Source organism: Anolis sagrei, chromosome 2 (assembly GCF_037176765.1).
Source record: "Anolis sagrei isolate rAnoSag1 chromosome 2, rAnoSag1.mat, whole genome shotgun sequence".
NCBI lineage: Eukaryota > Metazoa > Chordata > Lepidosauria > Squamata > Dactyloidae > Anolis > Anolis sagrei.
In genome coordinates this window covers 35581283-35600110 of record NC_090022.1, presented here as the reverse complement: position 1 = coordinate 35600110, position 18828 = coordinate 35581283, and the positions used below count along the sequence as shown (strand labels likewise).

At 43.3% G+C, this 18828-nt stretch overlaps 1 protein-coding gene across 2 annotated transcripts in view; it reads right to left on the bottom strand.

Moving 5' to 3' along the window:
• SLC25A26 (solute carrier family 25 member 26) overlaps nucleotides 1-4010 on the bottom strand; it is a 167766-nt gene extending 163756 nt beyond the window's left edge. Inside the window, exon 1 of one of the 2 annotated variants that reach the window (XM_060766404.2) lies at nucleotides 3888-4010. In XM_060766404.2, coding sequence (XP_060622387.1) covers nucleotides 3888-3920 — 33 coding nt within the window. In that variant the 5' untranslated portion in view covers nucleotides 3921-4010. The remainder of the gene's footprint in view (nucleotides 1-3887) is intronic. The other variant, XM_060766403.2, reaches the window with a different exon arrangement.
• Between the last annotated feature and the right edge of the window lie 14818 nt (nucleotides 4011-18828).

Below are 18828 nucleotides of genomic sequence, written 5' to 3'. Positions count from 1 at the left end.
TCAAGAAAGGTGCAAATGAAAGCAAACCTACTGGGTTTTTTTAAAATGAGAGAACATTTTTCTGCAAATCTCTTGGTCTGATCAACAGCCACAAAATCACTTTGAAGAAATCTACAAATGACAAGAGAAGTGTTATTTCCAAGAATTTCTAGGTCCTTTATTTATCGTATCAGGAGCAAACCAAGGGTACAGTTGTATTGTATTAAAACACACACACAGTTTGAAAACTTGGCATTATATTAAATGTCCTTTGACCAGTAACTGGTCACTTGGAGTGCCTCTGGTGTTGATATAAGGAGGTCCTCCATTGTGCATGTGGCAGGGCTCAGGTTGCATTGTAATAGGTGGTCTGGTGGTTTGCTCTTCTCCACACTCGCATGTCATGGACTCCACTTAGTGGCTCCATTTCTTAAGGTTATCTCTACATCTTGTGGTGCCAGAGCGCAGTCTGTTCAGCGCCTTCCAAGTCACCCTGTTTTCTGTGTGGGGGAGGGCGCCTCATTCTAGCCATGGATTGAGGTTCTGAGTTTTAGCCTGCCACTTTTGGACTCTCGCTTGCTGAGGTGTTCCAGCAAGCGTCTCTGTAGATCTTAGAAAGCTATATCTTGGTTTAAGTCATTGGCGTGCTGGCTGATATCTGAACAGAGGATGGGCCAGAGATGTCACTGCCTTGGTCCTTTCACTATTGGTTGCTACTTCCCAGCAGATGTCAGGTGTTGTAATATCAGCAAAATAGTATAATTTCTCCAGTGGATTATTTGGCAGTGTATACTCATATAATACAGTTCAAAGCAGATGTGGATTATCTGCTTTGATAATCTGGATTATATGACAGTACAGAAAAGGCCGAAGGCTACATGGGCATACAATTAGTCTCAGTATATGGCCGTTTCATCAGTTCCTCAGCCCAGGGCTTCTTAAACTTACTTTTGACCCCTTTCAGCCAGAGAAATGTGTATATGACTCCAGGTATATAAAAAGCAAACATTTGCTGATAACAAATCAGCATTTGAAAAACTTGTTAACCAGGCTAGTTTTCCTTTTTATGAACTACATATTCTGCAGAGTCCTCTGTAAACACTGCACAACAGATTCATGTAAAGGCCTAAAACAACCACTAGGTGACATTCAGAAAATCTTTACTGTTGCCAAATTTTTCAGGGCCTCAATATTAAGCTAAGGGGTCAAGAGTTGGGGCCCACAGTTTAGGAAGAAGTGCAACTGAAGGCCTAAATCCTGTTGCTAATCGCAATGGGAAGAGACACATTGAATTTAACTAAATGTTAGATCTTCAGTCAATGACTGATTTAGTGGTTTTACTCTAGTTGAAACTAGCCAACAATATTTCAGTCATCATTCCCCCCCCCCTCTCTAAATATCTATCTTAAGTGTATAGGGATCATAGAATCATGGAATCATAGTTAGAAGAGACCACACTGGACATCCAGTCCAACCCCTGCCATAGAGGAAAAGCACAATCAAAGTACCCCCAACAGATGGCCATCCAGTCTCTGTTTAAAAACCTCCAAAGATGGAGGTTTCACCACCTGAGGCAGAGAGTTCCATTGTTGAACAGCTTTTACAGTCAGGAAGTTCTTCCTAGGCCCCTTCTACACTGCCATATAATCCAGATTATCAAAGCAGATAATCCACATTATCTGCTTTGAACTGGATTATCTGAGTCTACACTGCCATATAATCCAGTTCAAAGCAGATAATCTGGGTTTTATACAGCTGTGTAGAAGGGGCCCTAATGTTCAGATGGATGTTGCTTATGGTTTGCATATTGCTAGCAAATCTGCCCTGAGTGTCATAGAACTATAAGACAGCACATTCCACTGAATTTACAGGGACATTTTGGAGTGAATAAGCTTAGGGCTATGCTGTTAATCTTTCCATATGTTCAACAATTAATTTTGGTGTTGACAAATCTGATTCATTATGGTGGTATCCATCATATTTTATAAAATCTGGCCTTAAAATAAAATACCACATCAAAATAACATCCCACCACCAAATTAGCATTTCAAAAAACTACGTTTTCACAGAAACTCAGATACTGATAGACTACTTTAAGGAATAACAAAGACATCTAAGGGTGCATATCCACCGGATAATCAATGCAGTTTGACACCACTTTTAATGCCATGGCTCAATGCTATGGAATGTTTGGATTTGTAGTTTGATAAGGTAGCAGCACTCTTTGGCAGAAAAGACTGAAGACCTTATAACACTACAACTCCCATAACACCATAGCATCAAACATGGTAGTTGAAGTGGTATCAAATTGTATTAATTCAACAGTGTAGATGCACCCTGTGAGTACTTTCACAACCAAGGTATAAATAAACCACATAATACTGAGACTAACCAGCAACGCTTATTTTTTATTATTATTTTATTATTATTATTATTTATTTTATTTGATATTTGATATTGCTGTTTTAAAATTGTTTTTAATTGTTTTTAAATTGTTGTTCAATTTTAGCCTGTTCTTGTAAGCCGCTCCGAGCCCCAGGGGAGTGGCAGCATATAGGTTCGAATAATAAATAAATAAATAAATATTATTATTACATGGATGGGAGGCCACCAATGTATACCAGATGTTGCTGCTCATATTTCAGCGGAAGAAATGTGGGGAAACCCAGTATTCTATGTCTAAGAAAAACCCAAAAAACATACGACTGAGAGCCCTTCCAGACAGGCCCTATATTCCAGGATCTGATCCCAGGTTTTCTGTTTCTCCCAGATTATCTGGCAGTGTGATCTCATAAAATCATGTTTAAAGCAGAAAACCTGGGGTCAGATCCTGGGATTTTGGGCCTGTCTGGATAGGTCCTAGATCTGTAGGCCCTTTCAATCAAAAACCAACTCCTAACTCATCCACAAGCTTTCTTTCAGATTTAAAGGCCTTGTAGGACCAAAAGCATCACAGCAAACCGAAACAAATATTTGCTTTCCCTTTGTTTCCAGACTATTTTGCAACAATTTATAGGTGCAGCAATACTTTAGAATGAATGCAATTTGACACAATGTTTGCAGTTGTTTAGCCTGAAGAAGAGAAGGCTGAAAGAAGAAATGATAGCCATGTATAAATATGTGAGAGGAACTCATAGGGAGGAGGGAGCTTGTTTTCTGCTGCCCTGGAGACTAGGACGCGGAACAATGGTTTCAAACTATAGGAAAGAAGATTCTACATTGGAAAGAACTAATGTGAGAGTTGTTCAACTGTGGAACTCTTGTTCCATGTCCTAGAGACTAGGACATGGAACAATGGCTTCAAACTACAAGAAAGGAGATTCCATCTGAACATTTGGAAGAACTTCCTAATTGTGAGAGCTGTTCAGCAGTGGAACTCTCTGCCCCGGAGTGTGGTGGAGGCTCCTTCTTTGGAAGCCTTTGAACAGAGCCTGTATGGCCATCTGTCGGGGGTGCTTTGAATGTGATTTTCCTGCTTCTTGACAGGGGGTTGGACTGGATGGCCCACGAGGTCTCTTCCAACTCTATGATTCTGTGACACCACTTAAACTCCCGTGGGTCAATGCTATGGAATAATGGGATCAGTAGTTTAACAAGGTCTGTTAGAAATTTAATATATTTGACTGGTTGCCCTGACACGACAAAATAAAGTTTAACAAGGTCTTTACAACCTTCTCTGCCGAACTATAAATCCCAGGATTCAATTGCCTTGAACCATGGCAGTTAAAGTGGTGTCGAACTGCGTTCATTCTACAGATGCACCTTATGCTCTTTAAAAAAGCGAAATTCTTCATTCTTTTATTACAAACTGCAAAGCTTCACAATTTGAATGTTTAATTTTTTTTCTCTCTCTAGCTATAATCATATCTAGCAACATAGTTCTCGCCTCCAGGATCTCCTTCACTCACCGTCAAGGAGACCAAGAAATCTCCCCGGTCCATGTGTAGGCAGGTCTCAGCTCCACGCCGCAAAGACAGCAAGCGAGGACTAGCAGCAGCTCATGGGCGCAGCCATATTGAAACCTCGGGGTGTCACGTGATTAGCGCGTCCACCAGGCTGTCCGGCGCGCATGCGCAATGCGAGTAAGCGAAGCCAAAGCCATGTTGTTTCCCGTTCTCTGTGCCCTTACTGTATTGCTGGCTTGTCTCAAGACCCAGCCTAGAAGAGACATAGAAAGCAAATGGGACAAAAGAAATACCTTTTAGCTGAAACGTTTTTTGGGGTTTATTTATATTACATTAGAGATAGGAGATCTTTACCCCTTTTGGCCGGAATCACTGGGTTGCTGTGAGTATACTGGGCTGTATGGCCATGTTCCAGAAGCATTCTCTCCTGACGTTTCACCCACAACTGTAGCAGGCATCCTCAGAGGTTGTGAGGTCTGGTGGAAGCTAGGAAAATTAGGAAAATTGGATTTATATATAATTTTACTAATTTTTCTAGTTTCTAAAAGACCTCACAACCTCTGAGGACGCCTGCCACAGATGCAGGCAAAACGTCAGGAGAGAATGCTTCTGGAACATGGCCATACAGCCCAAAAAACCTACAACAACCCAGTGATTCTGGCCATGAAAGCCTTCGACAATACAATTACTGGGTTGCTGTAATTTGTTCGGGCTCATGATTTAAATGCATTATTATTATTATTATCGCTTTGCTTAACTTTTAACTCGGTATCTAATAGATCAGAGCTTTCCATTCATTTCATGTTGGCGACACACTTTTGAGACATTCATCATTTAGGAAAACACAACCAAAGCACTCCTAACAAATGACCTTCCACCCTCTGCTTTTAAATCCTCCTGCAAAGGAGACTCCACCAGATTCCATGTTCCACTGCTGAACAACTTTAATTCAATGTACCAAAATGATCAAGAGTCTTGAGAATAAGCTGTATGAGGAGCGGCTTAAAGAGCTGGGCATGTTTAGCCTGCAAAAGAGAAGGCTGAGAGGAGACATGATGGCCGTGTATAAATATGTGAGGGGAAATCATAGGGAGGAGGGAGCAAGCTTGTTTTCTGCTGCTCTGGAGACTAGGACGTGGAACAATGGTTTCAAACTACAGGAAACGAGATTCCACCTGAACATTAGGAAGAATTCATATGAGTAGGCACGTAGCAAGGATTCTGATTCCGGGGGGGGGGGGGGGGCTGAGTCTGAGTGAAAGAGGGTCTACCCTAGCAAACCTTTTGTATTGTTACCCCAATACCCCCATGCATATGAGATATATTGAGCATGGTGATCAGATCATGATATGAATAAACATAACAGTTTAAATAATGTACCAGTAAGGCCTTTTTGCATACCACCATGAGAATTTGGGGGGGGGGGGGTAAGCCCCCCAAGCCCCCCCCCCCCCCCCGGCTACATGCCTGTATATGAGAGTTGTTCAACAGTGGAACTCTCTGCCCCGGAGTATGATGGAGGCTCCTTTGGAGGCTTTTAAGCAGACCCTGGATGGCCATCCGTCAGGGATGCTTTGAATGTGATTTTCCTGCTTCTTGGCAGGGGATTGGACTGGATGGTGCATGAGGTCTCTTCCAATTCCATGATTCTATTGGCGAAGGCTTTCATGGCCGGAATCACTGGTTGAATCAGTCTGCAGGCCTTTCATGTGCTTTGATTCATGTCTGGGCAATGCTGTGTTTGGTGGTTCCTATGTAGACAGCCAGAGAGGTCAGTTGATGAACCAACTCGGAGACAGAATATTATCTGAGAACACAGAAATGATGGACCATTCTTGACAACCATCATGTCAGACAACACAAAGAAGCCATTGAACTCAACAAGCACGTGAATCATTTCAACAGAAAGGAGGAAACAGTGAAAATGAACAAAATCTGGCCACCAGTATTTTAAAAAAACACCAGAATCAAAACAGTAAATTATGAACATCACTCAGTAACACCGGGATTCTAGACAACAAACAACAAACAAAGGATCCCCCCAGGCAGGAAGCAACCAGGCTTTGAAGCTACAAGGCTATTCAATGCTAATCAAGGTGACCAACTGCAACATTCGATGCAACAGCCCCCTCGATGGACTGTCACCTTGTCGTGGTGAGGGGGCTTGCGTGTTCCGATGAACCTGTGGGCACAACAACTGGAGTCGTGCACTCCCAGGAGTGGCCGCGGGGGAGGTCCCAGACCAAGCACAGTCCGAAGACCCAAAGACCTCAACGGCGGAGCAGGCGGAGGATAACATGGCACATGTTACAACGGCTGCGAAGGCGGAAGAAGGCTGCAACAGACTGAGAAGCCATGGTCATTGTGTTAAACTACATCACCAGTGGAACCTCATCTGTGAAGACTGTGTGTTGTTCAGTTGTGCACTGACCTCCACACATTAAAAAAACCCACGCACAGGCGTCTTCCAAGAAAATAAAAACAAACCAACCAAAGCCCCATGGCGATCAGCGAGTGGCGACGGGGGCAGGACTGTGAAATCTGGAAGCCCCTAGTCACAGACTGGCACATGGGCGGTGGGTACGGACTCAGTCGTTCTACCTCAAGGTCCGAGGCAGTTGAGTAGTTCGGCAGCTGTATCCGCGACTGAGCAGCCCTATTGAGGACCCACTCTGCTCACCCCACACGGGGAGGGGGCTAGAAAAGGTGCCCTAAACATAGTCTGCCTCACTTATCCCTGACTGGACTGCCGCATCCAGTGGGGTCACCATCCTGCGGCCAAAAAAGAAAAATGAACTTCGGTACGTGGAACGTACGGACTCTGATGGACAACAGTGACAGTGAACGCCCCGAACGCAGAACTGCCATCATCGCAAGGGAGCTGGGACGCTTCAACATCGACATAGCAGCCCTTCAGGAGACCCGGAGAGCAGGAGAGGGATAGCTGAAGGAAGAAAAAGGAGGCTACACCTTCTTCTGGAAGGGACTGCCCGAAAAAGACCAAAGAATGCACGGAGTTGGCTTTGCCATCAGGAATGATCTGGTGAAACATCTGTCCGAAGCACCCACTGGCATCAACGAACGACTCTCAACCCTCCGAATTGATCTTGCCAAAAACCAACGGGCAACCATCATAAGTGCCTATGCACCAACACTAGACGCTGATGAAGACATCAAGGAGAAATTCTACTGTCAGCTGGACAGCGTCCTATCGGGGATACCTAAGGAGGACAAAATCATTCTCCTGGGGGACTTCAATGCAAGAGTCGGGCGAGACTTCGACCTGTGGCCAGGCACCATAGGAAAAGACGGGGTTGGAAACAGCAACTCGAATGGCATCCTGCTTCTCACCAAATGTGCGGAGCACAACCTTGTCATCACCAACACGCTCTTCCGCCAGAAAAACAAGTTCAAGACATCATGGAAGCACCCACGGTCAAAGCATTGGCACCTCTTAGACTATGTAATCACACGTGCCAGAGACCGCCGTGACGTACTCCTCACAAGAGCCATGACAGGTGCTGACGACTGCTGGACCGACCACAGGCTAATCCGATCCACGATGGCTATCAAGATTGCCCCCAAGCGCAGACTCCAAGGAAGAAAGACAAGGCGCAAAATGAACACCCAAGCCCTTCAAGAGCCCTCCAGGCGAGCCCATCTCCAAACAGCACTCAAGGACCATCTACCCACAGTACACCCCGAAAATGTTGAGGAACACTGGAACAAACTGAAGACCTCCATCATCCAAGCCTGCGAAGAATCTATTGGATACCAAGCCAAGAAACATCAAGACTGGTTTGACGAAAATGACATCGAGATCCAACAGCTAATCGACAAGAAAAGGAAAGCCTTCCAAACATGGCAGAGAGACATCAACTGTGCTGCTAAGAAAAAGATCTACGCCAGTGCAAAAGCTGAGGTCCAAAGAAGGACAAGAGAACTCAAGAACATCTGGTGGACAAAGAAGGCTGAAGAAATCCAACACCTGGCAGATACCCATAATGCTCAAGGATTTTTCAAAGCCACAAAGGTCATCTATGGGCCAAGAAACCATGGCATACAGCCTCTACGCTCATCAGACGGAACCAAACTCCTGAAGGACCAAAAGTCAATTGCACTACGTTGGAAAGAACACTACCAAAGCCTCCTAAACCGCAGCTCCAGTGTGGCCGAAGAGGTCCTCTCACAAATCCCGCAACAACAAACCAGGGATGAGCTTGCAGCACTGCCTAGTTTGGAAGAAGTCAGCAATGCCATCAGCCAACAAAAGAACAACAAAGCCAGCGGACCGGATGGGATCCCTGCTGAAATCTTTAAAGAGGGAGGACCTGCGCTGACACACCAACTCCACCAGCTCATAGAAAAAGTGTGGGTGACCGAGAAAATCCCAGCAGACTTCAAGGATGCCACCATCATCACCCTCTTCAAAAAAGGGGAAAGAACAGACTGCGGAAACTATCGAGGTATCTCCCTTCTAACCTCCGCTGGGAAAATCCTCGCAAGAATCCTTGCAAACCGCCTTCTGCCCCTCTCAGAAGACACCCTCCCAGAATCCCAGAACGGCTTCCGCCCCTCCAGAGGAACTGTGGACATGATCTTCACTGCACGACAACTCCAAGAAAAATGCAGGGAACAAAACCAACCTCTGTACATGGCATTCATCGACCTTGCAAAGGCATTCGACACAGTGAATCGCAGCGCTCTCTGGACCATCCTCCAAAAAATCGGGTGCCCAAGCAAATTTGTGAACATCCTGCAGCTCCTCCACGATGACATGATGGCAACAGTCTTGGATAGCAATGGCTCCCAAAGTGACCCATTTAAGGTGGAATCGGGTGTCAAACAGGGATGTGTTATTGCCCCAACTTTATTCTCCATCTTCATCGCCATGATACTTCACCTTGTTGATGGGAAGCTTCCCACCGGAGTGGAAATCATCTATCGGACAGACGGCAAGCTATTTAACCTCAGCAGACTGAAAGCCAAAACCAAGGTCACAACAACATCTGTTATAGAACTCCAGTATGCTGATGACAATGTCGTCTGTGCGCATACAGAAGAAGATCTACAAGCCACTCTCAACACCTTTGCAGAAGCATACACAAAGCTTGGCCTGTCACTGAACATCGAGAAAACCAAAGTGCTGTTCCAGCAGTCACCAGCCGCCCCCACTCCAATGCCAGAGATACAGCTTAATGGCGTAACATTAGAAAATGTTGACCATTTCCGCTACCTTGGCAGCCACCTCTCCACCAAAGTCAACATCGACGCCGAAATACAACACCGCCTGAGCTCTGCCAGTGCAGCATTTTCCAGAATGAAGCAGAGAGTGTTTGAGGACCGGGACATCCGTAGGGAGACCAAGGTGCTTGTCTATAAAGCTATTGTCCTCCCAACCCTGCTATATGCCTGTGAGACGTGGACTGTCTACAGACGTCACATGCAGCTCCTGGAACGATTCCATCAGCGCTGCCTCCGGAAAATCCTGCAAATCTCCTGGGAAGACAAGCGGACAAACGTCAGCGTGCTGGAGGAAGCAAAGACCACCAGCATTGAAGCAATGGTCCTCCAACATCAACTCCGCTGGACAGGCCACGTTATCCGGATGCCTGACCACCGTCTCCCAAAGCAGTTGCTCTACTCCGAACTCAAGAACGGAAAACGGAATGTTGGTGGACAGGAAAAGAGATTTAAAGATGGGCTCAAAGCCAACCTTAAAAACTCTGGCATAGACACTGAGAACTGGGAGGCCCTGGCCCTTGAGCGCTCCAGCTGGAGGTCAGCTGTGACCAGCAGTGCTGCAGAATTCGAGGAGGCACGAGTGGAGGGTGAAAGAGAGAAACGTGCCAGGAGGAAGGCGCGTCAAGCCAACCCCGACCGGGACCGCCTTCCACCTGGAAACCAATGCCCTCACTGCGGAAGAAGATGCAGAGCAAGAATAGGGCTCCACAGCCACATGCGGACCCACAAGGAAACCCATGATGGAAGACCATCTTACTCGTCCAACGAGGGATCGCCTAAGTAAGTAAGTAAGTAAGTAAGTAAGTACTGCAACATTCACACTTGCCTCAAATAGACGAGTTCTTTCTCCCACCTTGGACACTCCACAGATATATAAACCTCATATAACTAGTTTCCAACACATCTGAAAACCTCTGAGCATGCCTGCCATAGTTGTGGGCCAAATGTCAGGAGAGAGTGCTTCTGGGACATGGCCATATAACCTGAAAAACTCACAGCAACCCAATCCAAGGCCAGTTAACACCTCCTAAACAGAGGATGCTTCCATGGAAAAAAGGCCAGGCTACCTCTAGGCAGATACCCTCAATAATTATGCAGCTTCATACTATTCAAGCTTGCTAAATTAAACATTCACAATTGCTTTAAACTGACAAAGGCCCTTTCTCCTACCCTGGACATTATTCCATAAGTATATGTACATTCTACTTGCTTCACTGCCAATGGAACGTCTGAAGATGCCGGCCATAGCTGCAGATGAAACATCAGGAGAGAATGCTTCTGGAACATGGCCATACAGTCCAAAAAACAACCCAAAATTAATTCAGCTTTCCTAGCAAACTAGTGATTAAACAAACCCCTTATAAGTGATACAGTCACATAAATAGATTGTGATAATGAAATGTATGAGGACACAACGTATCTTGTGAAACCATTAATATGTTGCAACAACACAGTTTAGAATTGTCTGCAACAGAGTATTTCAAATAACTAGACATAGTTGTAAACCAATGGCTTTTCTTTATCTTCCATACCAGCCAACCTTTATACAGTACGCAACTAGTGGCATATGAAGCTGTTTCCTGCAGACTAGTCAGGGAATTGCATGGTCCAGTGTCCTAATCGGTTCATCTGTCATTTTGCTGAACAACCCTTTCTAGCTGAGGTTGATGGACAGCTGAAATCTGGCCAGGATTCATTGCCTCAACTCCAAAATTACCAAACTCCGTGATATTTGATTTGGCTGAGTTATAAAAGGCTTATTCATAGTATGTACTTCATTAAGGGAAATGAAGTTTGCCATTTTTGTTGGCACGGAGTGCAAATGCATACACAAACTAAACAGATATTTCCATAGAGGAGGCGATCTTTCGTCAGTCTTATGGACACACAAAGAAGGCTCCATTTTTTCCCCCTGTGTGCTATACAGAAATCAAGCCCTTGTGGAACTTGATTTGTAAATGGACTTTCTGGGATAATTTGCTCTGGAATGTTTTAACAGAGTCTATACATTTATTGTGTGTAATTTTTTTCTTCCTGGTCATTGAGCCAATCAACTAACACCAAGGCAGGTGGCAAACAACCCATCAGATAGTAACATGCTGTTAGCTAGAAAGCTTTTTAAAAAGCTTGTAAATTAGTAGATGGTGTGCTTGCATTGCAAATGATTGCCAAGCACCCCTTTTTGTGCAGGCTGTGAATAAAGGCTTGTTTTTGGAGGGGACAAAATAATCATAGCACCATAATTGTGTAGCATGAAATGGACCTAACAAACTGAGTAAAGCATATGTGTCGCCTAAAGCAGCATTTCTCAATCTGGGGGTCATGAGGGAGGTTTCGGACTGGTCACCAATGATCATCAGAAAACACATATTTCTGATTGTCTTAGGAATCCCATTGGTAGAGAAGTCTGAAAATCTCTGCACCTTCTCTTCCTTTTTGGAAACTGTTGAATCCAAAAGCCCTGCTCCTGCTGTGATTGGTCTGCCTCTCAGCCAAGGGGAGGGCTGTTTCTGAGACTCCAAGCGAGGAGAGGAGAGCAGGCGTGCTCCATGCATGGCAGCATGGTATCAGATTTGGTCCAGATCCATAGTCATTTGTGTTCACAGTGCTCTCCAGAGGTAGGTGAACTACATCTCCCCTAAATCACTGTCAATTCCTCCCAAATCCCTCCAGTATTTTCTGTTGGTCATGGGGACTCTGTGTAGGATGTTTTGCCCAATTGTATCATTGGTGAGGTTCAATGAGCTCTTTGATTTTAGGTGAACTATAAATCCCAGCAACTACAATTTCCAAATGTCTAGGTCTGTTTTCCCTAAACTCCACCAGGGTTCACATTTGGGCATATTGAGCATTTGTGCCAAATTTGGTCCAGATCTATCAATGTTTGAGTCCGCAGTGCTCTCTGGATGTAGGTGAACTACAACTCCAAAACTGAAGGTCAATGTCCACCAAACCCTTCCAGTATTTTCTGTTGGTCATGGGAGTTCTGTGTGCCAAGTTTGGTTCAATTCCATCATTGGTGGTTGTTCAGAATGCTCTTTGATTGTAAATCCCAGCAACTACAGCTCACAAATGACAACGTCAACCCCCCCCCCCACCCCAATATTTACATTACAATTCCTAACAGTTGCAAAATGACAGTTATGAAGATGCAGGCGAAACATCAGGAGAGAATGTTTCTGGAACATGGCCATACAGCCCGAAAAACTTACAGCAACCCAGTTATGAAGTAGCGACGAAAATAATGTTATAGTCAGGGGTCACCACAACATGAGGAACTGTATTAAGAGGTCGCAGCATTAGGAAAGTTGAGAAGCACTGGCCTAAAGCAAGGTTGACTTCCATAAAACCTTGCTCCCTTCTAATACATATGTACACACACACAACAGATTAAACTTTGCAAGAGCAGTGATAGAAGAAACAACCGCTACTATCAGGAATGGTAGGAGTTTTTACAGTACTGTAGCTATGAAGTGTACAGTTGTTTCCTTCCTGCCATCCCAAACCATACAATCATGAAACTGAGGAGACCAAGGTAACTGTGGACTGGTATGTTGTAGTAATAGTTCTTAGAATCAGAAGAGTTGAAGGAGACCACAAGGGCCATCCAATCCAATTCCCTGCCATGCATAAGACTTCAGCATCTGTCCTTTAGTCTTTCCAAACAAGAGGACAAATGCTGAAGTCCTATGTCTTATCAATACCTGTAATGCCCACTGAATTCCCCTCTACATTTTATACAGTGAACCCTTTATACTTCCTGGAGTTTGGTTCCAGGACCACCACTCTTGTGGACATCAAAACCCATGAATGCTCAAGTCCCATTCAATGCAATATTCTAGTAAAATGGTGTCCCATATATAAAATGGCAAGATCAAGCTTTCCTTTTGGGATTATCAAAACAGTATTTTCAAGTCATGGATGGTTGAATCCATGGATACAGAATCTGTGGATACAAAGGACTTCTGTTTCCAAAAGTCAATGAGGACCAGTGAAGAGAGAGCTGAATATAATTGCTTCAGATCTAAGTTCAAGTCAGGTGTGGAATACATCTAGCCTTTGGAATAGTATCCCAATTCCTTCACATCTAGGAATCAATCCTGTTAACAAAATCTCCTTGCAAAAAAAAAAAATCTAGGGTATTATTAATTTTGTGAGATGGTGAGAGGAAGGAAGAGGGGGAGAATGATTTGGCTGAAATGCTAATTGCAGGACATCTAATCCAAACAGATGGAGAGAAAACAGCCAGCCAGCAAGCTAATGTCTCCTCTGAGTATTTAACATTAGAAACACCTGTTTCAGAACTCATTAAGAAAAAGTGATTAATGAAGATGTCAGGGTTTTCCTTTTTGCACTTATACCACACCTCAACTTGAGTGGTGTAAATTATTCTTATCTTGGTTTGCTTTGAGATTCAAACCATTATTAGATGCCCACATGCCCCTCGGGTATCATAGTGATCTCAAAAGTGTATGTCATTATGCTTGCTTAAAAAATGAGTGTAACTCACAAATATTTTGTGTTGTACAATTCAGCATACCTGAAAGGATACTATACCTGACTATAATATAGTTAGTTGGGGAGCAGACTTCCTAAAAGGAATTTTCACAATTCAAAGTTTTTATGATAATTAGGATCAGAAGAAGTGGTGTTTTTTCCTCGAAAGGATCAGAAGAAGTTGTGTTATTCCACCAAATGCTAGTGGCTTCTCACATACATATTTCCCAGCCTAGCCTAGCGAAGTTGGGAAGTTACACATGAGTCCTTCTGCATTCAAACTTTGTGCTTGACCATTACTCTCGGGGCTTTGAATCATAGACTAATAGAGTTGGAATGTACCATAAGGATGTACAAGAAGGAAGGATTGTTACATATGTATTGAACACCCCAGACTTTCTGCACCCCCATCCACTTTTCACTGTCCACATACAAAACCCAGTTGGGGGGTAGTTGAATCTTACTCTCTTATACATATATGTATATATTTATGATATTTCTTTCTTGTATTTAGGATGACCCTTTGGATGGTAACTTCCAAAAACCAAAAAACATGCCTCAAAGAACAAAAGATTTTTTTAAAAGAACACCCTGAAACGTAGTGATGAAATATACGAATCTAGTATTTAGACAGTCCCTGATTTACAAACATCCAACTACACATGACTCATAGTTAAGAACAGGGTGAGGCAACAGGAAATGAGAGAAATCTATCCATGGAAGGGAAATTCACTCCTAGAAGAGTTATCATGGGGCAAAGGTGTCTCCACTGAAGATTTCTCCTTGTTTCCACAACAAGCCAATTTTTTCAAAATCCAGTGATCACAGGGACAGAAAGTGAGGTGAAATCTTTTGAACAGGGGCACAGACTGCAAAACAAATGCCACAGGTGCTATCTCTTCCCTATGCTATCCACAGAAAGATCAATATATAGATATAGATTTGGTTGGAGTTACACTTAAACAATGTACCACTTACAAACAAATTCAATTTAAGAACTAAGCTACAGAAACTACATTGTTCATAACTTGGGAACTGCTTGCATATTTAAACAGCAGGAGCTAAAACTGTGCCAGTCAAACTTTTGTAATTAATATGTTCCATCAATTCACTTTTGCCTTGTGGCTCTATGAATGAGAGATCTTGAAGAAACTATGTATTAACAGTCTTGCTCATGTCTTGCAAACTCAAGGATGAGGCTTCTTTGATTGAGCCAATCCACCTATAATGGAGACTTCCACTTTTCTGGCTACCTCTGACTTTGCTGAGCATTATCTTTTCTAGTAAGCTGTGTTATGTTCTGATATGTTTAATTACCATATATTCTGGGGTACAACACGACTGGGGCTATAAGACGACCCTCTAACTTTAACAAACAAAATAGAGAGTTGGGGATATACTCGCTATTTAAGATGACTCCCCAAACCAGGCACTTCTCACGAGGCCTGGACAGGAAGGAGAGCGGCCTGATCAGAAGGGCCTCTGGCACTACTCAGGCTGTTCTCCTTCTTCCTGGCCAGGCCTTGCGTGAAGTGCCTCTTCTCCCGCGAGACAAAGTTGTCTTGCGGGAGAAGAGGCGCTTCTCACGAGGCCTGGACAGAAAGGAGAGTGGCCTGAGCAGCACAGGAAGCAGCCCAGGGGCCTGGCCGCCAACAAAGGAGAGGCCTGGGCCTGAGCAAGGAAGGCAGCCAGGAAGGGAGGAAGGACAGGGAGCCTGCCCAGGAGGCTGCCATGAGCCAAGGTGGAGGAGGAGGAGGGGAAGGGAACCCGAGGCCAAGGCAGCCATAGTATGTAATTTTATTATTATTTTAATTTGAAACCCGGCGTACTAGATGACCCCCAAAATTTTATAAGGTTTTGCATGCCTAAAATGCCGTCTAGTACCCCGGAATATACGGTAAGTCTTTTTGGCTTCTCGGAAAAGTCGAGGCTCAAACTGTTCTTGGACCCATTTTTGTCTTTTTAAAAACCCATCATATTGTTCCAACTCTTTTCCAGCACCGCATTTCAAATGAGATTACCTTTCTTTCATTTGGTTTTTTTTTTACTGTCTAGACTTCACCATCATACAAAGAAATCCAAAATACTATATTATGGATGATCCTGATATTAGTAGTCAACAATATATCTTTATACTTGAGGATCTTGTCTTGTTTCTTGCTGGGTTGCTCTTCCAAGTTCTAATTCTTAACTACAGTCTACATTCTTCTGTATGGTTGAGCAAAGGCATAGAAAATGATAAATATTTAAGTATCTTGATCACCCACCTTTACTCATGATATTGTTTACCTTCAAGTCATTTCCAACTGATGGCAACCCTAATGTGAACCTACCATGGATTTTTCTTAGGGAGATATGCCCAGAGGAAGTTTGCCATGAGTTTCCTCTGGAACTGAGAGAGTGTGACTTGCCTAAGGTAACCCAGTGGGTTTCCATAGCTGAGAGGGAATGATGGGGCATGATGCATCCCATTGAACTTCAGCAATGGGAATTTGGGAAGCAGATACCTGGAACATAGTGTTTTACCACTCGTCAATCATTGGTCCACCAGCTTCCAGTCACCAGAACTAATGCTGGAGTGTTAAGGTAGTTGTTTCTTGTCATTCACAGAAGTATAGCAATGCTTGCACAGATGAGATGCCTATTGGAACATGTGTCCTCTGCTGGTTCCAACCTTGCATTTCAATCCATTTCTAGATGATGCTGGCTATGAAGCATAATGTGAAGATGACTTGCCAAGATAGCTTGCTAGTCCAGGCCAACAAAACAAGCAAACACTGGCACTTTGCAAATTGGCTTAGGAGGATAAGAACAACTGGATGTCAATTTGGCAGAATGAGGCTTCAGTGTTGCAACTCCTGAGCCCAGAATCCCCTTCGAGAGGCACTCTGGTGAATGATAAGGCCAACCCAACTGGAGTTTTTGCAGTTAGAGCAGAGTGCTGAAGTAAACAGCTGTGTGTTCTCCTACAATCACATCAAACCTTTTACTGTTTACGGGTTTTTTAATGCATCCATAGAACTCAGGGAGAGCATTGTACTAAAGCAACATAGGACCCCCTTAATTAATGAGTTCAAACCACACACAAGCCCCTTGTGTATCCCCCCTACACCAAATTAGTAGGCTGAAGTTAGATATAGTATTTACAATGATTTAGATGTAATCTATAACACACAGCTCTTCTCCCCATCTAATTAATTCCTCTAATAGAATTAATCAGCACCCTAAATACAAGATTTGCTAGCAATTAAAAAAAAATAAAAACCCGCTATCTATCCCAAAACACAATTACCCTGACAAACTCAATTACATGCTTCAGTTGCTTCTTAAATTGTGTTGCGCAGTAGCTTCTTAAAAGCAACCTGTACCCTATTCAAGTTTTGATTGTTCAGAGAAATCATGGCTCTCTCAATCAGATGGTGTTTACAAAAATATACAGCCATGATGTTTTATTACCCCCACAGGTGAAATTAATTTGACACATGCAAACCAAATGAACAGAGCCAGTCCAGGGAGGGGGTATTGTTAGCGCTTTCTCTCCCATTCCATTGATTCCATTTATATTGCAAGAATACTCAGTATACCCACTTTATTCAAAATTGTATAAAGGTGAAAGCCATTTCAAAAATTAGAGACCAAACAGAATTTTGATTTAACCAACAGTTACCATTTGCTCCATTATGAATGCAAAATAGATGCTAAAATATTTTATTCTGTCCTGGAAGATGAATTGCCAAGGCACCATGTCAGGATATGCTTCACTTAATCTTTATTTTAAATTTTGATTTCTGTTTCTTTTTTACTTCTGCATTGGTTTAGGTTCTGTTGCAATTTCTCATATTGTACCATGTCACATTCCCCTGCTTTAGTCTGAAGCAGAGCCAAATCTCTTTCTTCTGAAAGAGAAAATGACACAGAAAGTGTATATTCAGAAAAGCTGCAGTGTTTTTGTAATTTACATGAAGAGACAAAATGTGCTGAAACAGCTCAAATTCAAATGTTGTCTAATAATAAACTCAATACAAGTCCCAATATCTACAAGGCCCCAGATAGGTACTTTTCAAAAGCAACAATAAAGTTTCAGTTCTGTTAAGCCCTAATACTCACTAAGGTGGCAAACCTACAACTTCTTCCTCCTCCTCCTCCACATCTTGACTTATACCCTCCCTTTTTCTTGTCATAGAGGTTCAAGGTGACTCACACATTAAAACATTACAATTAAAAAACTTACAAAAAGTCAACATTAAAAGAAGCTGCGGTGGCGCAATGGGTTAAACCCAGATAGAAGGTTGGCAGTTTGATCTGTGAGACAGGGTGAGCGCCCATGTGTCAGCTCCAGTTCCTGCCAACCTAGCAGTTCAAATACATGTAATGTGTGAGGAGATAAATAGGTACTACTTCGGTGGGAAAAGGCAAGAAGATGCTCCAAGCAATCTTACCAGCCACACAATCAGGAGATGACAGCGCAGGCTCCTCGGCTTGAAAATGGAGGAAAGCACTTCCTTGAGTCAGAGCTGAGCACAACCTCCAGAAGCCGGAAATGAAAAATAAGCCTCTGCCTTTGTTTGTGTTTGTGTGTCCCATTGTTTATAATTGTAAACAATGGTTTGCCTATGTGTGTAAAATGCTGTAATTTGCTCCCCTAGGGGAGAAGGCCACAATATATATGAAGTTTATTATTATTATTATTATTATTATTATTATTATTATTATTATTATTGTGGAGCCCCCAGTGGTGCAATGGGTTAAACCCTTGTGCCGGCGGGACTGAAGACTGACTGGTCAGAAGTTTGAATCTGGGGAGAGCGCGGATGAGTTCCCCAAGTCAGCTCCAGCTCCCCATGCGGGGACATGTAAGAAGCCTCCTACAAGGATCTTAAAACATCAAAACATCTGGGCATCCGCTGGGCAATGTCCTTGAAGACGGCCAATTCTCTCATACCAGAAGCAACTTGCAGTTTCCCAAGTCGCTTCTGACATGAAGAAAAAAGTATTATTATTAAAAATGAAATCTGGTACATTTTAAAACAATAAAGCACTTACTGCCCTTTGTCCGAAGTCTTCAATTCTAAAATCATGCCTGAATAAAAAAGGTTTTGCCTGCTGATGGAAAGTTAGCAAGGCCCATTTTGACCTCCCTAGCAACCTCTGAAAATACTCTCTTTTATGTTCTTGCCAGCTGTCATTGTTAAGGTGGCAACAA